Source organism: Oryza brachyantha, chromosome 2 (assembly GCF_000231095.2).
Source record: "Oryza brachyantha chromosome 2, ObraRS2, whole genome shotgun sequence".
Taxonomy (NCBI): Eukaryota; Viridiplantae; Streptophyta; class Magnoliopsida; order Poales; family Poaceae; genus Oryza; species Oryza brachyantha.
Window position 1 is genome coordinate 20,205,872 of NC_023164.2, and position 20,893 is coordinate 20,226,764.

The window sequence follows — 20,893 nt, forward strand, 5'->3', positions numbered from 1 at the left end:
TTCATCTGTCTCTTATTTACCTAAGGAGCACTATAGTTTTTATATTAAACTTAATATTTAATAAATTATTAAGAAAACTTCTATTTTAGAACATGGGTAGTACTACCTCCACTTGATAATGTAAAATGTTTGACTTTTTTATTATAATGTTTGACTATTTGTCTTATTCAAAAATTTAATATAAATATAAAAAATAACAAGTCATGTTTAAAGTTCTTCTGATAATAAAGTAAGTCACAAACAAAATAAATGATATTTTCATAATTTTTTAAATAAGATAAATGATCAAACATTACATAAAAAAAGTCAAACATCTTACATTATACATGAAACGGAGGGAGTAGTTTTCTTGCCATGTTGGAAAGCGCTAGACCGAAGGCAGAATGCTGCTGCCCTGCCATACATGTCATTTGTCAACATTTGCCCCTCAGGCCGCGTTCCGAAGGTGGTAAGTTAACTTATTAGCGCAGAAAATATAGTAATAGGTTAGCATATGATTAATTAATTAATTATTAAAAATAAAATAGATTAATATGATTTTTTTTAAAACAACTTTTCTATAATTTTTTTTAAAAATACACCGTTTAGCAGTTCGGTAAGCGTACGTGTAGAAAACAAGAGAATAAGTTAACTTAGCTACTCTGGCGAACACAGCCTTAGAATTGTTACATACGCAGTAATTATTTTGAGCTTTTTTTATTATTTTTGGAAAAATAATTTAAGGTAATGTGGTGCCTTGAGATATTTTCTAAGAACTATAAAAAAAAACCAATTGTTTTTGGTTTGGATGTTTCTTCGTTTCGTGAAGGTCGCTACAACTGCCAGCAGTTGAAAAACCGGGTGGCGGCCGATTTTTATTTGCTAAATGAAAATACCGAGAATCAGGATGTTTGGCTGCAGTTCCAAGATAATGATCGCCGGATGTTGGCTGCGTCTCCAAGATAATGATCGCCGCTTGCTTGCACGTACTATGTAAAGTAAAGTACAGTACAGAATTATTCTTCGAGACAAGAACAATGTGCACGTCGCATCGTTCATCAACGGCAACACCATACACTATACTCCTATTTCTATTAGCAAACAATGGTTATATAAAAGGAGGGAGTAGTAAAATTATAGCCAACATGTTCGCACCAAGAGTAATCAAGGAAGATAAAAAGATATTATCGGTTACTCGACAAAGAGAAAAATGTTCTTGATCATGGTGGGATTGCCATGGACATAAATTGATCATAATGAGTCAGATTATAGTAGCATTTATTAAACTGATATAGTTGTATAAAAATACAATTAGAATTGAATAGAAATAGAAGAAGTAAGAGTTATGCATAAAAACTACTCCATCTGTTACATTCAAAAATATAAACATCTAGGATTTAATATTATTTTAAAATATAAGTATTTTACTATTCTCAATATTACTTATCGCATTAATCACTTAATATTTAAAATTCTTCATATTTCATCCTTACAAGTAGTATACATTTATGATCTATTAAGGGGTAATGTAGTTTTTTCTCCTCTAGCTTAATCACCGCTAAACAACCTAAAAATAATTAAATTTTAGACGAATGTAATATTAATTTCTACAAAAGTTAACTACCATATTCATCCTAACAGCCTAGGAATTATCATATTAATTAAAAATGTCATCGATATGTCCAAATTTTTTAATGGATGGATTGATGAGTAAATTGATTGATAAAGATGCATGTAAATGTAATTGTATTTGCAAACAAAAAAGAGTTATACGAGAAATACAATTCTACTCTCAATTCTCAAATAACTTTTAATCCCTTCGATGTATAGGAAATTCTGTTCTGCTCGAGACAAATTCGGGTCCTAGTCATCTATCATCGAATGCAAATTGCCATAGGTCCCAGCGAAGCAATTTTTTTTAATTAAAAAAAACCTCAGCGAAGCCATTGACTTTATGTAGGCGTTTATTCTTCGAATTTTCTCTCCGTGCTTTCTTCTTAACGCGGGCTCATGCTGCTAACACATCTCCTCCCTCCCCTCTCGACAGTCTCCGTCTCGCCGGCCGTCCGGCAGCAATGGACGGCGCCGTCCAGGCGGCGCACAGGCGGTGCGACACGTTGGGGAGCGGATCGCAGTACAGCTTCAGGACGTCGGTGAGCAGCGTCGCGGAGATTCCCAGCGAGGTGGAGGAGGTGAGCCCGCCGCCGCCGCCGCCGGCGGAGGAGGACAAGGTGTTCGTGGCCGTCGCCGCGGACGTCAAGCACGGCAAGAGCACCTTGCAGTGGGCTCTGCAGAACCTGGCGAAGGATGGCGCCAAGGTCGTGATTGCTCATGTCCACTCCCCCGCGCAGATGATCCCGATGAGTAAGCCTCTTTTTTTTAAAAAAAAAATCATCATGCTGATTTGGCTTGATTTCGTAGTGCGCGCTTGCAGAGCAAGAGATTTAGTGTTGGATAGCCTGTTGTTGGGTGATTTAGCGAGGAATTTTGGATTCCTGCTTCCGTTCTGAATCTAGTTGAGTTAGCAGCTTTGTCAAACAAATGGATATGGTTCGTTGACACTGACGAATTGAAAGCCGAATGCCAGTGAACACTATAGGGCTTGCCTTCTTGTTATGCCCATTCCCTTTCTTTATAGTTACTTGATGAAGTTTCTCGTGAGTTGTATCTGCCGGCAATGCCGACAGCTTGCAGGTTTTCAAGAAAATACACCCTAATCATTTTTTTTTTGAAAGGCCCAATTATTTGTTCGTTTAGCGTTATTGGTGATATAACAGCTACTTCCAAAATCCTGTTGCACAAGCTCTAAATATATAAAAGAGAAAATATACTGTATACCTCTAAAATTTTAGCTAATTCTTTGTCCATAAATTTTGCTTACTTCCTTGAATATCCCAAAATTTAATCTTGATTTTTTCCATACCCCTCCCATCAATTGACTGTCTAATTTCTATAAGGATGATCAATTGTATATCTTTAAAATTTAGCTAATTTTTTCTTTGCCTTTGAATTTTGCTTACATCTTCGTATGTCCCGTATGTCCCCTAAAATTTAATTTTGATTCCTTCCGGTCCCCATCAGTTAACTGTCTAATTTCGATAAAGATGATTATTTACCCTTTGCATGAATATAAAAATTTATGAATTACATTATTAAAAATGCAAAAGTTTGTTACATAAGACTATTAATAGTTATGAGTTTGTTGTGGTTTACATTATTTATGAAAAAATATTTTTATATAATGAAATAAAAATATGTATTTAACTTATTTTTAGAAAGTAATAGAAATGATGAACATTTATAGAAAGATATGACTACCAATGCTCATGATATTTTGTAACAATGCTGTCGATCAATAAAATACATTGTCCTATTAAATTTCAAATAAAAATTTTAATTTATCACATTTGTTTTATTTTTAAAAATCATTTCAAAATTTTCTGCACTAATTATTTAGTTTTATTTGTTACATAAAATGCACATACCGTGTACTCAAACAAAATTTTCAATCATTTTTCAAGCTTATATTCAAGCCTAAATCATTAAGGGCACTAGAGACATTTGCCACCAAACTTAACAGTGAAATGAAGGAAAATGTAACTATAGGGAAGAAGCGATCAAATTAAAATTCAGAGGTATAGAAAGGATTGGGTAAATTTTAGTTGTATAAAAGAATTGAGATTTTTCAAGGCTATACAGAGGATTTACTCTATATAGAACCTCACATAAACTCATGTGTCCGCTTTCTGTGTCCACATTTCTCGGTTCTGTGTCCGCATTTCTTGGTTCCACATTTCTGTGTCCGCTTCTGCACCAGAGATACCATAGAGGATCTACATTCCTCACTTAAACTCATGTATCACAAAAAAAAAACACTAGATGTTATAGGAGTGACTCCTATATCGGTATTTATTAAGAGGGTGAGGCTTCGAACCCGAGCCCTTAGAACCACCTCGTGGTGCTAGTCGAAAGACCCATAGGCGTTTCTCAAAACACTGGATATGAGAGAAATGACTCTCGTATGGTATTTATTAAGAGAGCGTGATGCTTCCAACTCAGACTGGCTTGCCAATTCAGACTGGCTAGCACACCACGGAGAAACCCTAGGTGGTTCTCATGTATCAAGGGTGGTTAGAGTGCATGAACTTTCCCCTTTTGGCCATGAAAATGTATAAGTTTCTATACTAATTTCAATATATCTGAACTCTATATGAGACTATTCCCACCAACACTGTTACATATGCATCAAAGACAATCTCTTATTACAGGTTCTATTTCCAAACGATGCAGCTGGTTTCACTTCCAATTTCTGAAATCTAGTGCGCCTCCAGCATTTTTTTTGTCACCTTTTGAATAGCTTGTCCTTGATTCCTGTTGTGTTTCAGTGGGGGCAAAAGTTCATTATACCAAGATGAATCCAAAACAGGTGAGCGACTATAGGAACAACGAGAGAGAAAAGGCAGAGGAGAAACTCGATGAATATCTTCTGATATGCAGAAAACTGAAGGTGCCCTTCTCAATCACTCTTATGTCTTTTCTATGAGCCATTAATAAACTAATAAACCACATAATACCCAATTATGCATCCTTCTAACATGACTTGAGAACATATACATATCTTCAATGATAATTTGAGCATTATTTCATTTTCTCAGGTCAGCTGTGAGAAATTAATAATTGAGGAGGAGGACATTGCTAAAGGGCTTGAAGATCTTATAGCCCTTAATGGCATCACCAAGCTTGTGATGGCAGCAGCAGCAGATAAACACTACTCAAGGTGAGCACAACCTGATATTTTTTATCGTTTATACTTTGGTATTTCTAGAGCTGCAAAATATCATTTGCACAGCTAAAATTGTATTGCAAAATATTGTTTCTTCCCTGATAAGTAGCATTCGATATATGCTTCTAGCAATAAATGAGAAACATAAAGGTTTGCCAAGTTTTTAACAGTTTCAGACCTGGAATTGTTACCAATATGCAGGAAAATGAACACACCGAAGTCCAAGACAGCACTCAAAATATTGGAAGTAGCAGACCCGTCATGTAAGATATGGTTTACCTGTAAAGGACATCTGATATGTACCAGGTAAGGTTGAGTGTCAAAGCAGTCTTATGATAGATACTGTATATGAGAAAAACACATTGAACAACAAATGAAAAATTGCTAAGTTTACCTGTCAATACTGCAGGGAAGCAAATACAACAGTTCCTGCGATACCACCATCACCTGCACACACAATTGCATCAACGTTGTCATCAAGCAGCATCACCAGCCGTATGAGATCAATGACAATGAACCCGTCAGAGAGTGAAGCATCAAGCTCAAGCGGAAGTCCAAGGCACGATCTCAACAGATCAAGAACAGAAGTGGCTAGGTATCCCTCTCAAGGATGTGGCACTACACCATCTCAGCTGTTTGAACATTCAAATCAAAACATCAATGACGGACCGACAAGAACAGCAATAGGTTCTATAGATTCCTGGGATGAATTTGGCAGACCGCAAAACTCATGGTACAATTCATCAAGAAATAGTGATGCAGTTAGGGTCCCTGGATCAGCAATGCAGCAGCCCATGTATGAACCTGAGGATGACCATTTTGCATCTCCTCGTGAGCTGGTATACATCGCCTGATGTTCTGTGCAAGTTCAAAACATAAGAGAAGTACTCTTCTCAATGAGGTGTAACGCATAACTGAACTTTCTGTGCAACACAGGAGAATTCAGGTGACGATGCAGACATATATAGTAGACTTCAAGAGGCTCTTCGTGAAGCTCAAGGCTTGAAGAAAGAGACATATGAAGAATCAACCAGGCGTCGGAATGCTGAAAGAAATCTAATTTCAGCTCTTCAGAAGGCAAGTCATTTTGCTTCAAAACTTCATAATTCATAGTGCTAATCAATGCGAACAAATAAAAAGATGAAACTAGTCCTACAGGTCAAAGAGTTGGAGAGCCTGTATCAGAAGGAAATCATGCATCGGAAAATAACTGAAGAGGCGCTCGAGAAGCAGACACAGGAGACAGAAGAGAAGAAAGAGGCACTCGAGAAACAGATACAGGAGACAGAAGAAACGAAAAGGCAGTATAATGCAATACACGACAAGCTGCATGATGTACAAGAGCACAAGCTCATGGTGGAGCACCGCATGACCGAAATGCAAGCGGTTCTTAAAGAACACGAAGAGAGGCTCGCAGAGAGCAAGCATCTTCTCCTGGTGCTCCAAGCAGATAAAGAGAGGCTACAACAAGAGCGAGACGCCGCAGTAAGTGAGGCTCAAGACCTGCGCTGGAAGAACAAACAGAGAATCCCCATGCCAGGGGAAGATCTAAGCACCGAGTTCTCCGCCTATGAGCTTGAACAGGCGACCAGAGGCTTCGACAAAGAACTCAAGATCGGTGAGGGTGGATTCGGGAGCGTCTACAAAGGCACACTCCGCAACACAACTGTGGCCATCAAGATGCTGCACCCGATGAGCATGCAAGGGCAGTCGGAATTCGACCAGGAGGTAATCTAATTTCATCAGATTCACTCACACAAATTCTATCCTGTCAAGTTGGGAACCATGGCTAACCAAGCAATTGACACCGATCACTGCAGGTTGCTGTTCTCAGTAGAGTACGGCATCCGAACCTCGTCACGCTGATCGGTGCTTGCCGGGAGGCGTTTGGCCTGGTGTACGAGTTCCTCCCCAACGGCAGCCTCGAGGACTGCCTGGCCTGCCTGAACAACACGCCGCCGTTGACATGGCAGGTGCGCACGAAGATCATCTACGAGATGTGCTCGGCGCTGACCTTCCTCCACTCGAACAAGCCGCACCCGGTTGTCCACGGGGACCTGAAGCCGGCGAACATCCTCCTCGACGCCAACTTCGTCAGCAAGCTGGGCGACTTCGGGATCTGCCGGCTCCTGATAAAGTCGAATACCACCGCCGCCGCCGCCGCCGCCACCACCACCATGTACCGGACCACCACACCGAAGGGGACCTTCGCGTACATGGACCCGGAGTTCCTGACCACCGGCGAGCTGACGCCGCGCTCCGACGTGTACTCCCTCGGGATCATCATCCTGCGGCTCCTGACCGGGAAGCCTCCCCAGAAGATCGCCGAGGTGGTGGAGGACGCGATCGAGAGCGGCGAGCTGCACTCGATTCTCGATCCCTCCGCGGGGAGCTGGCCGTTCGTGCAGGCCAACCAGCTAGCGCACCTCGGCTTGCGCTGCGCCGAGATGAGCCGCAGGCGCCGGCCGGATCTCACGGGCGACGTGTGGAAGGTGATCGAGCCTCTCATGAAGGCCGCCTCGCTGACCGCCGGGAGGCCGTCGTTCGTCGCCCGGCCGGACGACGCCCCGCCGCCGTCCTACTTCGTCTGCCCGATCTTCCAGGTAGCAGAAATGCATGATTATTCCTGAAAAAAAACTGAACGAAATCTCGTGATTAGATGATTCAAATCTCGTGTCTGATGGATGTGGAGCAGGAGGAGATGAACGATCCCCACATCGCGGCGGACGGGTTCACCTACGAAGCCGAGGCCATCAGGGGGTGGCTCGACAGCGGGCACGACAGGTCGCCGATGACGAACCTGAGGCTCGACCACCGGGAGCTCATCCCGAACAGAGCGCTCCGCTCGGCGATCCTCGAGTGGCAGCAACAGCAACAGCGACAACGGCATCCGCAGCAGCAAGAGGACTGACTGCACATGAGCAGCCTCCATGACCGGCGCTTCCTTCTAACTGTAGATCGTGCACATACATTAGCATTAGCTTGGGTTGAAATTTGAGGATCCAAAATTGTTGGAAAAAGTAGGGAGAAATTTACTATGTTTGCGTTTTGTGCTTGTTAATTCAATTTATGAACTATCTGCGTTCCAAAGTATAAATATTTCTAAGTTGGTTAGTATAGACTATTCTTTTTAGCTGATTTAGTGGTTAATTTTTGAATTCTAAATTTATTAAAATCATTTTTAATCATTCGATTGACTAAAATTATTAAAATGATTAAAAGCATATGAATCATTACATAAATGTTTGTATTATGATAGAAAATTTAAATATTAAATATATTTATATTTTGAAACGGACGAAGCACGGGACTTTTTGCATTGCCATCCTGGTCTTTAGGCCTTGTTTAGTTCCCAAATTTTTTTTCAAAAACATCACATCGAATTTTTGGACACCTAAATAAAACATTAAACATAGATGAATCAAAAAACTAATTGCACAGTTACGGAAGAAATCTTGAGACGAATCTTTTGAGCCTAATTAGTCCATGATTAGCCATAAGTGCTACAGTAACCAACATGTGCTAATAACGGATTAATTAGGCTCAAAAGATTCGTCTCGCGGTTTCTAGGCTAGCCGTGAAATTCGTTTTTTCATTCAGATCCGAAAACCCTTCCGACATTCGGTTAAATATTTAACGTGACACTTCTCCCAGAAATTTTCTCCGTCAAAACACCACCCTACTCAGCGGCGAACAACGGCAAGAGATGCGGCCGCTGTGGCAGCCGCTCGTATGAGGCTGCGACGTGAAGAAAGGCCACAAAATTTGTGGTCCAGGAATGCTAACACATCGGCCCATCCATGCCTCTGATTCCGGAGGTGGCCCAAGCTGTACGTTGTGTTGCGTACTTGCTTCTTTGCTTGACGCTGATCTGGCCCCACTATCTTTTCGCTGCTAAAACTGCTTATAAGTCAATAATTAAAATTTAAAACATGATTTTAAAATTTATTTTATAGTTGTTCATCGTGTTTTATTTTATAGTATTTTCTTTTAAATCACTATAAAAACATACATAAAAGTTTTGTCCATAAAATATATTTTTCGTTAGTAAATAAGTCGTTTCGCTTTAAGATGTCAGTCTTGCTATGACAATTGGACAGGTTGGCCATCGGCAGTGTATATTCTGCTCATGCCTGTAAAATAATTTTGTGTCTATAGGTATACCTATTATTCATAACATGTATGAAACCTTACCCATACCTATTATAGGTTTGGCCCATTTACCCATCACATTAATACACGATACAGGCAATAAAAAATATATAATAAACAAGTTCACTTATGGTTTAAATATCAATTATAGTGTTTTTAAGCAATTTAAACATCAGTTTAACTTAAAATGATATACAATGGCGCTAGATATAAATTAAACTTTGAGTTAGCTATATATTAAAATAAGACGGGCCAATAATACTCATATATGGACTCGATTTGATGGTCAAACGGACAAATATAAGTTTTGATCTAATAGCATACCCACGGGTATAAAAATAAGAACAGAACCAACCCAAATAGAGTTTTTACCCACACGTAAATGGGTAATCGGGCACGATTATCATCCATATCTTAGCCCTTCGTCTTTTCGGTTATGTTTATGCCAAAGCTAAATTTTAAAATTTAAATTTAGAGTTGATTTTGATTTTTTCATTATATTTTTTTAATTTTTGCTTTTAGATCGCTAAGAACACATGTAAATAAAACTTTACCCTTTAATTATTTTTCAGTAGTTAATAAGTGGTTTTGCTTATGTTTTTTAAAAGCAAAATGATGACTCTTAAACCATAAATTGCATTGACTTTCACGTCCACGTCGAATGCTCAGTAATTTCTAGGTTACTAAGCTTTGGGTCCACGCGTAAAACATCCTTCCTGGGTATAGCCTAAAAAAATGTACAATACATCTCAAGTTAGTGGCATACGTACGTATAAGCCGTTTGCTTGCTTGATCACGCTAACGCGGGCGCAATGGCTTCTCGTCCCATCGTTGTGCAAGTCATAACGTCGACTTTGGCTTCCGGTCTTCCAAAAAAATAAAAAAACTGAGTTGTTAACTTTGTGAGTCAATGCATAAAATGCAAAAAATATTCATTGCCGACTGCTTCTGCTTCCTTCTGTAACTTGATATCGAAATTTCCACACATAAAACGGCCGGGCAGTTACTCTGCAACTGCATTGTGCGTGCTTGTCATCTCTCAACGTCAGGAAGCAGCAATTTTTTGCCGGGTAGGAAGCCGAAGCAGCAATGGATGGGGACGGTGGAGTGCACGACGGCATATGGAGCGCTAGGTGCAGCGTCAGCTCGTCGTCGGGCTCTCTGCTGGACGCCGCCGACGACTGGGACGAGCAGAGCCTGGCCGCCGACGAGGACAAGGTGTTCGTGGCCGTCGAAGCGGACGTCGAGCACGGCAGGAGCACCTTCCTCTGGGCGCTGCAGAACCTGGCGGCGCGCGGGTCCAAGATCGTGGTAGCTCATGTCCACAGCTCTGCACAAGAAATCAGTAAAAGTAAGCCGTACTGCCTCTTCAGTTATTCTTCCTTGACAGCTGCAATCGCTTGGTGCAATTCAGTTTATATTTCTCGGTGGGGGCAAAAGTTCATTGTACCAGCATGAAGCCTGAAGAGATCAGCGAGTACCTGAAGTTGGCGCGGGAAGAGGCGGAGAAGAACCTAGATGAGTATGCTCTGATAGCGAAAAGCACAGGAAAAGATATGGAGGTGAAATTCTGATCATTTTTTCGTTAGTACTCGCAAATAAATTAACTTGCATCAAGTAACTTGGGTATGGAATAATGTTTATCAGTCAAAATCATCTCAATATGAGCATGAATTCTACTGTTTCAGATTGCTTGTGAGAAAGTAATAATTGTCATGGACGACATCGCAAAAGGACTCGAGGAACTTATTACCCTTCATGGCATCACCAGGCTTGTCATGGGAGCAGCTGCAGATCAATACTACTCAGAGTATGGATCACACTTTCCTGACATAATGGTTTTCTTGTAATATTTTACACATTTTTTCCTCAGCAGAGAGAGAGATAGAGAGAGAGAGAATTTTATTCATGGAAATACAAGTACTGGTACTTAGAAGATAACTTGGTACTTTGAAGCTTTGAAGATTTCAGGGCTAGGCTATCCGCATCAACAAATTAATGAACTAACTAACTTTCAGTCAAATTTTATTTCATTCCGCACCAGCATCAAGACTAATGAAACTACGTATTTAGATAGCAAGCATAGATTAAACATTTTCTAAGATGAATTCATACTAAGTATACATGCACAAACCTTATGGTATTATAACCTGTAGGGAGATGAAAGAACCAAATTCCAAGATAGCCCTCAAGCTGATGGAGACCGCATCCCCATCATGCAAGATATGGTTTACCTGCAACGCCCATCTGATATGTACCAGGTAAAGTGATGTTCATTTGTCAGCTGACTTTTTGTACTTCATAGAGCTTAGTGCATCTCCTGAAAAATAGAACCTAGCTAGTCAGTACTCAGTACTTCATACAACATCTAGAGAATTTTGGGACACATAATTCTACATTTGTGTATCTTTATTTTTGTCTACATGTTGAGCTAGGGTACCAATATATTGCATTCTCAGTTCTCACCAAGAAACCAGCAAAATGATAAATCCATCGGTTGTGTGCACTTGCAGGGAACCCAATGAAAATCTTCTTGCAATATATGTGCCACCTGCACAAACAAACACAAAACCATTGTCAGTGTGCAGCATTTCAAGCCAAATGAGTTCAATAGAGCTGGAGAATGAAGCACCAAGCTCAGAAGAATACACTTTAAGATCATTGGTTCAATCAACAATGAGCGAATGGGACTACATTTTTGGGGGTAACTACACTATCCTAACATATTTAGAATTTTTAACATATGCCCTTGAAAAAAAAGAGAGTTATATTGGATTTTTCTTGCTTAAATGATTATACGTACAACATCAAACTGTCATTTTACATGAATTCAAGGCACCAAAAAAGTATATGTGGTTTCAATAGTTCTCCAAAATATATTATCAAGAATTCAGAGGATAAAAAAAATCTGTAGCTTAAATTTAATACTCCCTCCGGACATAAATATTTGACGTTTAGGACAATATTCGGTCAAACTTTTAAAATCGCAACTATCGATAATTTATCAAATCCCTAGTTTACAAACAAAAGAAATGGTATGCATAGATTTGCCTCAAAAGGTATTGTCATAATATCATAAACTTATTATATTTCATAAACTTGCTCTAATATAATAAAATTGATTATTGGAGTTTTAAAAGTTTGAACAAACTTTGTCCTAAACGTCGAATATTTATGAATGGAGGGACCAGTATGTTTCTCTTTCGAAGCTATATTCCTGATTTGTGATGACATTACTGAAAGTTACTAGGAGTTATACCTCAGAAGTCAGAACTTAAATAGTAGGACATATAGAGGCAGTGGTTTAAAACAACCATTTGTAGTATATAGAAAACAGCGATGTTAATCAATGTCTACAGAAAGAAAAATAAACTCCTATGTGAGGAGAACAGATTGATCTCGATTTAGCCAAGGTGTTGACATTTCTCTTTTAAAGGTAGCCATGCTGATCTATTTATTCATAATAATTCACTCCAGATTGGGGAAGAATCGGGTATGGCTCATTTAGGACTGATGATCCAATAAGTATCTCTGAAGCCACAACTCTAGCGGTGATTGTTGATGGTACAAACAAACAAAGCTCAGTGATGCATTCTCCTCAGGAATCTGACAGTGTCAATTTCTTATTGCCAGTTTGTGATCCCGTGAGACCACTAATGCCATATCATTAAGTTACCAAGGTACCTAATTGTAAGTTAAATCTCTTAATGATTGGTGGCATACAGGAACAAGAAGAAGAAGAACAAAATTTATATGATGACATGCGTGGTAAGCTTAAAGAGGCATGCACTCGAGCTGAACTACTCAAGGAAGAAGTTCACAGCGAATCTAGCAAGCGCCGCAAAGCCGAAATGGACCTACTTATAGCTCTTCAAAGAGTAAGCTTTGTTTTATTGACCGACAAGCTTGTATATTTGTAGAAAAAAAGAAAGTACACCTCCTTCGGGAAGCATAGCAAATGTGGTGTGCCTCCAAAATACTACTGAAATTAATTTCTCTTTTAGGGCAAGTGTAAATAAATTATTCTTACAGGTTAAGGAGTCAGAAAAATTATATCTACAAGAGGGGAACCAACGGAAAGAAACTGAGAAGACACTTGCAAGACAGAGGCTGGAGATTGATGAAATAAAAAGACGACACAATGCATTATATGATGAACTACAGGATACAAAGAAGCAGAAGCTTGTGCTGGAGCAACATATATCTGAGATTAAATCTGCTGCAACAGATTATGTACAAAAGATTACTGAATATTTTATACAAGAATCATGTGAGGAAGCCAAGAAACGCCAAAAGATCAAGATGGATCTGCTTGCGGTGCTTCAAAGAGTAAGTGCTTTGGTCCAGGACTCAGGAGCCTTTAGTTAAATATGTGACGAAAATACAAATAATTATTACAGGTTAAAGATGTGGAGAATTTAAACAGAAATGAAAAGATGCAGCGGAAAGATATGGAGGAAAAGATTGCAAGACAGAGGATGGAGATTGAAGAAACAAAAAGGCAGCGAGATGAATTGTACCATGAGTTAAAAGATGTAAAGGAACAGAAGTTCAGTCTGGAACAAGTTGTAAGTATGGTAGTACGACTTAGATTCAGCATGTTGCTAAAAATCTTGCAGAAGATCTGATGAAAACAACTTTATATAGGATGCATCTGAAGAAACTAGGAGGAGGAGAAAAGCTGAGAGCGATATGCTCTCCGCTCTTCAGAGGGTAAGACAATTGTTTCAGTTGTCTGTACTCTGTACTATGAATTGCAGGGCTGTAATGAAAAAGTGGAGTTGTCTTACAGGTTCATGGCCTGGAGCATCAGTATCTGCATGAGTTGAAAAAGCGGGAAGCACTGGACGAGACACTTGCACGGCAGAGGGAGGAAATTCAAGAAACAAAAAGAGAGCTGAATAAGATAAATGGCATACATATGACAGAGATAAAATCCATCCGAAAAGTTCATGAAGAAAAGCTTGCAGAAAGCAAGCGCTTTATCCAAGAAATCCAAGCAAAATATGACAAACTACTACATGAGAGAGACACTGCCATAGCAGAATCTGAAAAATTGCGCCAAATGAACAGGAATGGAGCTTCCATCACAGCAACCACCCAGATACCCGACTTCTCTTTTTTTGAGCTGCGGCAAGCAACCCAAGACTTTGATACTGCACTCAAGATTGGCACAGGCAGATTTATGAGCGTCTACAAAGGGTTCCTACGGAATACAGCTGTCACTGTAACGTTGCTTCATCATCAGGGCCTGCAAGGACAGTCAGAGTTCCATCAAGAGGTAATTGAGATTGAGATAACTCAAGTAGAAGCGATTGAACCATACATTTCCCTTTCAGCAGAACACTGAATCATCATTTTCTGTATATATGGCATCATCACTGCAGGTTGCTGTTCTTAGTAGACTGAGGCATCCTAACCTCATGACACTAATAGGTGCATGTCCAGAAGCTTTTGGCATGGTGTATGAATTTCTACCAAATGGGAGCCTCGAGGATCAACTGTCGTGCGAGAAAAACACACCACCACTGACTTGGAAGGCGCGTACTAGGATCATCGGGGAGATATGTTCAGCCCTGACCTTCATCCACTCACACAAGCCTCACCCAGTTGTTCATGGTAACCTAAACCCCATGAACATTCTTCTTGATGCCAACTTTGTAAGCAAGTTGCACATCTGCCAGATTCTAAGAAAATACAACACCGGAAACAACACTTATGGAACATCTTCCTACATTGACCCTGAGTTCTTGTCCACCGGGGAACTTGCCCCACGCTGTGATGTATACTCCTTTGGCATTATCATTCTACGTCTACTGACGGGACAACCACCAGAAAACATCACGACAATGGTAGAAGATGCTATGGAGAAGAGCCAGTTGCATTCAATCATGGACACCTCCGCAGGAAGCTGGCCCTTCGTGCAGGCCAACCAGCTTGCACATCTTGGACTGAGATGCGCCAATTTGAGTGGAAGGCACCGGCCGGATCTCACAGGGGAGGTGTGGGGGGTGATCAAGCCTCTGCTGAAGGCTGCCTACCAGAATCATGGATGCAAGCATACATTTGAAGCTCTGTCAGATGAGACACACATGCCATCCTACTTTATCTGTCCGATCTTACAGGTTGGTAATTTATGAGCACTGGGATAATTGATGATTTGACTCACAATAGATTGATGATTTGACACACAATTGGTGGGGTTCTAGGTCGATGTATCAGATTATCAGTAGTGCTATACTGGTCTATACAGTTGGGAGCATGCATTTGAACTGACCACAACTTCTTGTCTGATTAACAGGAGGTGATGACTGATCCTCACATCGCAGCAGACGGGTACACGTACGAAGCCGATGCCATCAGAGAGTGGCTCGACGGCGGGAATGCCAGGTCGCCGATGACGAACCTGAGGCTCGAACACCGCGAACTCACACCCAACAGAGTGCTCCGCTCGGCGATCCTCGAGTGGAGACATCAGCAGCAGCAGCACAAGAGATGACATCGCTCTATTCCTCAATGCTCTCACCTGTAATTCTGTAAATAGTTGGCGATTCCTGGTGTTTTCTAGAACATGGCGGCAAGCTTGTGCAGAAGTGTGCCCTACCAAATCACCATCCCTCGGCGTGCCCCTCCAATCTTAGGTTGCAAAAGGTGGATGCTCTGAGCGGAATCGGATCCTTACCTGTGCCTGTGGACGGCGGAGGGCGCCGCGCGCTCCGGCTTGGATCCCCCCGGCGGCCAATGGCGATGCCGCCGAGAGTGCCCCGTGCCGCGTTCGCCTACGGCCGCCGCGCACAACGCTCAGCCGGAAAGCAGACTCCGGTTGCCGACTCCGGTGGGCTCGCCAGTTCTCATGGGCCGCTACCGCTGCGAGACAGAAGCCCATGGGACGCGGGCGGGCCGTTCATAAGCTCGAGATACACGGCCCAGAACACAACCGTAGGGTCGGGCCCAAAATAAGGTTCAGGCCATCTTCAGAAGGAATAAGTGCACTTGAGGTCGCTCAACTTATCGTCTAGTCTATTTTTCGTTCGTGGACTATAAAATCGGATATAACCGGTCCCTGAATAATCAAAACCGGCATAAAAGAAGTCCCTCAGCGGTTTTGAAGGTGGTTTTGGCTGACTTGGCGCCTATGTGGCTAGTTTGAGTAGGTCTCCGTTCCACGTGGCGTTGGCATGGTGCTTATGTGACATTTATATATCAGAAAAACAGTGGCTCACCTGTCAGCTGCACATAAAAAATAATTTAAAAATAGCAGGCCCCATGGGCCCACAATCAACTACCCTAGAGAAATAAATATGGTGGGGCCCACGTGGGCCCCACCAATCATTCTTTCTCCCCTCAGCTGATAGGTGGGCCTATTGTTTTTCTAATATATAATTGTCATGTAAACGCCATGTCAATGTCACGCAGGACAGAAATCTAGTCAAACTAGCCATATATGCATCAATTTAGCTAAAACTGCCTAGGGACCTCTTTTGCGCTGGTTTTGATAGTTTAGAGACCAGTTGTATCTGGTTTTACGGTCCAAGGACGAAAATAAGACTAGACGATAAGTTGAGGGATCTTAAATGGACTTATTCCTCTTCAGAATTCGGGTTCAGAAAACTGAACCCTTCGTCCTGCAGCCTGTACGGTCAAGCGGCTGTACTGAATCTGCGTGTTTGAACTCTATAGAGGTGAACGGATACGCGTACAACACTGGAGTTCTTTACATCGTTTTGCACATCTCGTAACTGCTACTAGTAGCATTCAGAATTCCAAAATTTACAGAGAGACATGAAGGGACAGCAGGGAGACAACAATGGCGTTGTCGTCGCCCCCATGCACGAGGGCGGCAAACCAACACGCTGGCAAATCATGGAGAGATCACACGGGTCACAGAATCGCCGAAGGTAAAAAGGCTTTGAGCTATTATTCCGGCCATGGAACTGATGAATGGCTGCCAGCATTTCGGCTGGCAGTGGGCCGTCCACCATGGCGTTGTCGAAGTTCTTTAATCATGTGGTGTTATTTAGCACCTACTCCCCGGACAGGCATATCGAGTTGTCTTCGCTTGGATGGCTTGTTGTCTTGGATAAGGGCGAGACAACCTATCAAATTTATTCTGCTAGGTTGCTTTCATGAATCCATTATTAATGGATGGATGGACCTGATTGATCGTCTCGTTCTGTATGCATGGCCTGATTAAGCTCCAACTTAAACTCTAGCTCGTTTAAGAAATCTAAAAGTACGCTAGGGTTTCTGTTCTGAGGTAGGCCCATATCCTAATCCAAATTACAGATTCCAAACGCTCCCATTATTTGATCATCACATGTGGTTTGGTTTCGCTAAGCTGTTAACAGAATGTCATTTGCGTGCAAAAGCTGATGATTAGTTTAGCTATTTCTGTTCACGTCAGGAAAAGCCAATAATATGACCGGACGACCACCGGCCGAGAACTATGAGCCAGGCAGTAGTTAGACTCGCTATATTATTAAACTGATCGTGTCGATAGACGATAGCTTTTTATAGTTTTCTGGAATTGAATTTCTTATTGATTAGTTCATCCTCGGCGCCAATCATTCGGCTTCAATCATCTGGCGCATATCCAGACACCAATCCCACCAGATACTTTAATCCGAAAAGAAAATTGCACAGGAAATTAAACCATCGATCCCCATAAATTCTGCACCCCGAATTAAAATACTGATAAGTTCGATCCAATCTCTCGTCGTCTCGCGTGGCTGACGCCGGAGCAGTTGGCTGAATGGCAATGGCGCTGGCGCCGCCCATGCTTTGCGTTAGAGCAAGTAGACAACTGCTGGCTCTAACTCATCTATAGTCAATCTAGTAGCCAATACATACAATAGTTAGTTACTCCCTCTATATTTTTTATATGACGTCGTTGACTTTTAGGTCCACGTTTGACCATTCGTCTTATTAAAAAAAATATAATTATTAATTATTTTATTATAATATGATTTATTATTATAGAAACTTTAATTATGCGTTATAATTTTGCATATTTGGATATAAATTTTGAATAAGACGGATGGTCAAACGTGATTGTAAAAGTCAACGTGTCATACATAAAAATATGGAGGGAGTATAAAACATCAATACATAGTCCCATATGTCATATATATATTGTCTTAAAGCCCGTGTGTAGCTGACTATAAATTAGTAGCACACCTCTTTTCTCTCTCCTCTTATTTTTTTAAAATATGTTTATAGCTGAGCTGCCCGGGCGGCGCATGTGCGCGCCACGGACAGCAGCACGGACGTGTGGCGCGCGCGCCGTGGACGGCGGGGCGTGACGCGACGCGACGTGCACACGTTTGCGTGGCGCACTGGTGCTCGCCGCGGCGGCGACGCTACGCTCGCTGCCGGCGTGCATGCCTCTCGGCGCTGTGCCTGCTTTAGGGCATGATTGTTCGAAGTCAAATGACATATTTATATACAGAAAATAAGTTATGATAAAAGTTTTATATACGTATTCATGATGACGTAAAATTTTATACTTAAAAAATAAACTTTGCTAAAAAATCTTAACATCAATTGTAAAACCAAATTTTAAATTTTAAATTTTAATATATAAGTATAAATATAAGTATAAACAAGAGAAAGTATTTAGGTAGACATGAGAAGGAAAAAAAATTGTACTCGTTGCGGCGGGAGAAAGAAACAACGGCAAAGCCAGCGACAGTGAGCTACGGCTCTGCAGCTTTGTTCTAACGGACTCTCGATTTTTCAGCTCTAGAAACAGTCGTTGCTCCTGCAACGGTCATCGCGCATCTAGCTCAGCTTATGAAAATGTTTGGATTTAGGGATTTTTAGTAGTTCTTAGACTTTTTTTTATAGTCTTTAGAATTTTTTTTAATCCTTTCTATTTAGGGAGAGGGACTAAAAGTATCTTATTATAGGGTATAAGTACTATATTACATTTGAGATGCTATCCCTGCGCTCTAAATGCTGCTTGTCTTTGTCGGCGAGCGAGGACAGCGCACATCGGGTGGGGGCGGCGCCGGTGGGCGGGCAAGCGGGCGAACGGTGTCGACGGATGGGACAGCGGGCGGGGGTGGCGCCGGCGGGCAAGGGCGGCACACATCGGACGAGGGCGGCGCCGGTGGGTAGGGATGGCGAGCGGGTGGATGGCGCCGGCGGGCAGGAATAGTGCACATCGGGCGGGCAAGCGGGCGAATGGCGCCGGCGGGCGAGGACGGGCGTGCGAATTGTGCCGGCGGACGGGGACGGTGGGCGGGCGGACGACGCCGGCGGACGGGCAGGCGGACGGACTGTGCCGGTGGGCGGGGACGGGCGGGCGGACGGTGTCGGCGGGCGGACGGCGCCGGCGGGAGCATCGGGTGCATCGGCAGATGGGAGAGAGGAGGGGCAACACGTGAAAAGTGAAAGAAAAAGTCTCTAAAAATCCCTCCCAAGGGACTATTGATTTTTAAGGGACTATTAGAAAAAAGTCTCTTCCTCTTTTTCTAAGTAGTCTCAGGACTTTTTTTTTTTAATCCAAGCGGGGTCTCAGAGAGCCTGCTCTGCTCCCCCGCCAATACTACAGCAGTACGTGTACCGGTGTACGTGTTCGTCAGCTAGTGCGAGTACAGTTGCAGTGAGAAGAACAGGAGGGAATAGTTCTCCTTTTCGGTAGGATTGTTGAAGGAGATGGGATGTATTTTATGCTTGTTTTTTTCCCATAGCCATCTGAAATTCCTTGATTGTGTGGGCTGAACAGCTAGACTGTTGCATCACTGAAATGCTGGAGGGTGATGCGTTTTTCGGTGGAAAGATTGAGAGACCATTGAAAGCTCCGGACCGAAACTGACATGGATGATAGTAATGCTTGTGTTCCTGAAGATATTCAGTGCATGCGAAGTGGCTCATCACAGGCTGAATCTGAAAACCGTTTAGTTCAGAATTTCAAGCACAAATGAATGCCTGAGTGGTCCCTGTTCTGTGTTATTTTATTTTATCTTTCTGGAGAGGATTTAATTCTTAAGTAGTTGTGCATTTTCTGATGGCTCATCCGTGGGTAATTACTGCATATGCTTATTTCCCTTGCGTACTACGACATTAATAAATAGAAATTCAGCAACGGAACATCTGCAAAATAATTCTGTCCTCAATCATGCCCTGCTTAGGTGGAAAGGACGAAAGGATCCATGCTTAGCTGTAGCATGGGGTCTCTGAATTGCTGGAAACTCTGTACAATAGCAGGTCTCTGAATATCAATCAAGAACGTCACCCAGGCTTTTTTCGCAAACAAATTCAGTGTAACAACTACTGCAAAAACAAGTACTCCTGTGCAGCTCACTTTGCCTCAGCAACTTTACTTTTTTCTCTTCAGATTTCCAGTACATGTAGCGCAGGATACCTGGGCCCTCTATTATCAGGAATTCAGGATCACCAGAACGATGGGCATATCCTTCGTTCCACTAGGAACTTTTGACTCTCGGTGGAAGCGACAACATACAACAGTAAAGCATCAAATGATTTGGGTCATTCAGCAAAGGGTTGTATAACACATTCAATAGAATGGTCTGGAAGACAAACTCTGATGAGTTCCTCAACAAGTGGCCTAGCCTTTTTCGTTTTGGGTGAATTGCACTGCAGTTTTTCGATCATTATGCTTTCTGGAAAAGTTTACTGAATGATCAAGCTAAAGTGGTTAGGTTCATGTTTGCATCATCATCTATCCAAAGCAGTGGAACAGATCTGTGCTCCATTAAGGGTGTGTTTGGTTTGAGGATGAGTTAGAATGGGTTAGACCCATTCCTGTTTTTTTGGTTAGAGCGGTTTCATTTTTCTGTTTGGATGAAGGGTTAGAGCGAGCATGTTTTCTGTTTGGTTAGAGAAATGAAAATGGATGGAATGAACCTATCCTGTGTTTGGATGGATGAATTTTGGTAGGACAAGTAGGTAGAGTAACCTCCTCATATACAAAGGTGAGATTACCTCCTCACAACAAATATGTGAAGTTACCAA

At 41.9% G+C, this 20,893-nt stretch overlaps 2 protein-coding genes and 2 long non-coding RNA genes across 6 annotated transcripts; 2 read left to right on the forward strand and 2 right to left on the reverse strand.

Annotated features, from left to right (window-relative positions):
- The first annotated feature begins 1,994 nt into the window (after nucleotides 1–1,994).
- Nucleotides 1,995–7,690, forward strand: LOC102702349 (U-box domain-containing protein 33-like). Of its 2 annotated transcripts, XM_006647588.3 has the most exons (9): nucleotides 1,995–2,343; nucleotides 4,365–4,486; nucleotides 4,635–4,756; nucleotides 4,964–5,068; nucleotides 5,172–5,601; nucleotides 5,699–5,839; nucleotides 5,921–6,490; nucleotides 6,583–7,365; nucleotides 7,458–7,690. In XM_006647588.3, exons 1-9 carry the CDS (start codon nucleotides 2,055–2,057, stop codon nucleotides 7,671–7,673), a joined length of 2,778 nt encoding a protein of 925 aa, XP_006647651.2. In that variant the 5' UTR covers nucleotides 1,995–2,054; the 3' UTR covers nucleotides 7,674–7,690. The 2 variants fall into 2 exon arrangements, with proteins under 2 accessions (XP_006647651.2, XP_040376602.1); XM_040520668.1 differs by lacking the exon at nucleotides 1,995–2,343 and having other exon boundaries at nucleotides 4,415–4,486; nucleotides 4,640–4,756.
- Nucleotides 3,880–5,238, reverse strand: LOC121053529. Its single transcript, XR_005811094.1, has 3 exons — nucleotides 5,157–5,238; nucleotides 4,941–5,054; nucleotides 3,880–4,350 (listed from the first exon to the last, which is right to left on the reverse strand). It is a non-coding gene; the product is annotated as an uncharacterized LOC121053529 (long non-coding RNA).
- Nucleotides 7,691–9,985: 2,295 nt separating the features above from the next.
- Nucleotides 9,986–15,542, forward strand: LOC102702629 (U-box domain-containing protein 33-like). The gene is made up of 13 exons (XM_006647589.3): nucleotides 9,986–10,265; nucleotides 10,355–10,476; nucleotides 10,603–10,724; nucleotides 11,071–11,175; nucleotides 11,428–11,618; nucleotides 12,392–12,558; nucleotides 12,640–12,792; nucleotides 12,947–13,243; nucleotides 13,315–13,482; nucleotides 13,562–13,627; nucleotides 13,707–14,195; nucleotides 14,302–15,039; nucleotides 15,216–15,542. Exons 1-13 carry the CDS (start codon nucleotides 10,004–10,006, stop codon nucleotides 15,411–15,413), a joined length of 3,078 nt encoding a protein of 1,025 aa, XP_006647652.2. The 5' UTR covers nucleotides 9,986–10,003; the 3' UTR covers nucleotides 15,414–15,542.
- On the reverse strand, nucleotides 10,133–15,721 carry LOC107303698. 2 transcript variants are annotated; one of them, XR_005811109.1, is made up of 5 exons: nucleotides 15,597–15,721; nucleotides 11,381–11,465; nucleotides 11,049–11,234; nucleotides 10,396–10,443; nucleotides 10,133–10,244 (listed from the first exon to the last, which is right to left on the reverse strand). It is a non-coding gene; the product is annotated as an uncharacterized LOC107303698 (long non-coding RNA). The 2 variants fall into 2 exon arrangements; XR_005811110.1 differs by having other exon boundaries at nucleotides 10,365–10,443.
- Between the last annotated feature and the right edge of the window lie 5,172 nt (nucleotides 15,722–20,893).

Excerpts from the sequence above, each read along its gene's own strand:
- LOC102702629 (XM_006647589.3), top strand. The coding sequence starts at position 10,004 with ATGGATGGGGACGGTGGAGTGCACGACGGCATATGGAGCGCTAGGTGC. Across the intron at positions 10,266-10,354 it reads TGCACAAGAAATCAGTAAAA|TTCATTGTACCAGCATGAAG; the intron begins GTAAGCCGTACT and ends TGGGGGCAAAAG. Across the intron at positions 11,176-11,427 it reads GCCCATCTGATATGTACCAG|GGAACCCAATGAAAATCTTC; the intron begins GTAAAGTGATGT and ends GTGCACTTGCAG.
- LOC102702349 (XM_006647588.3), top strand. The coding sequence starts at position 2,055 with ATGGACGGCGCCGTCCAGGCGGCGCACAGGCGGTGCGACACGTTGGGG. Across the intron at positions 2,344-4,364 it reads CGCGCAGATGATCCCGATGA|TGGGGGCAAAAGTTCATTAT; the intron begins GTAAGCCTCTTT and ends GTTGTGTTTCAG. Across the intron at positions 5,840-5,920 it reads TAATTTCAGCTCTTCAGAAG|GTCAAAGAGTTGGAGAGCCT; the intron begins GCAAGTCATTTT and ends CTAGTCCTACAG.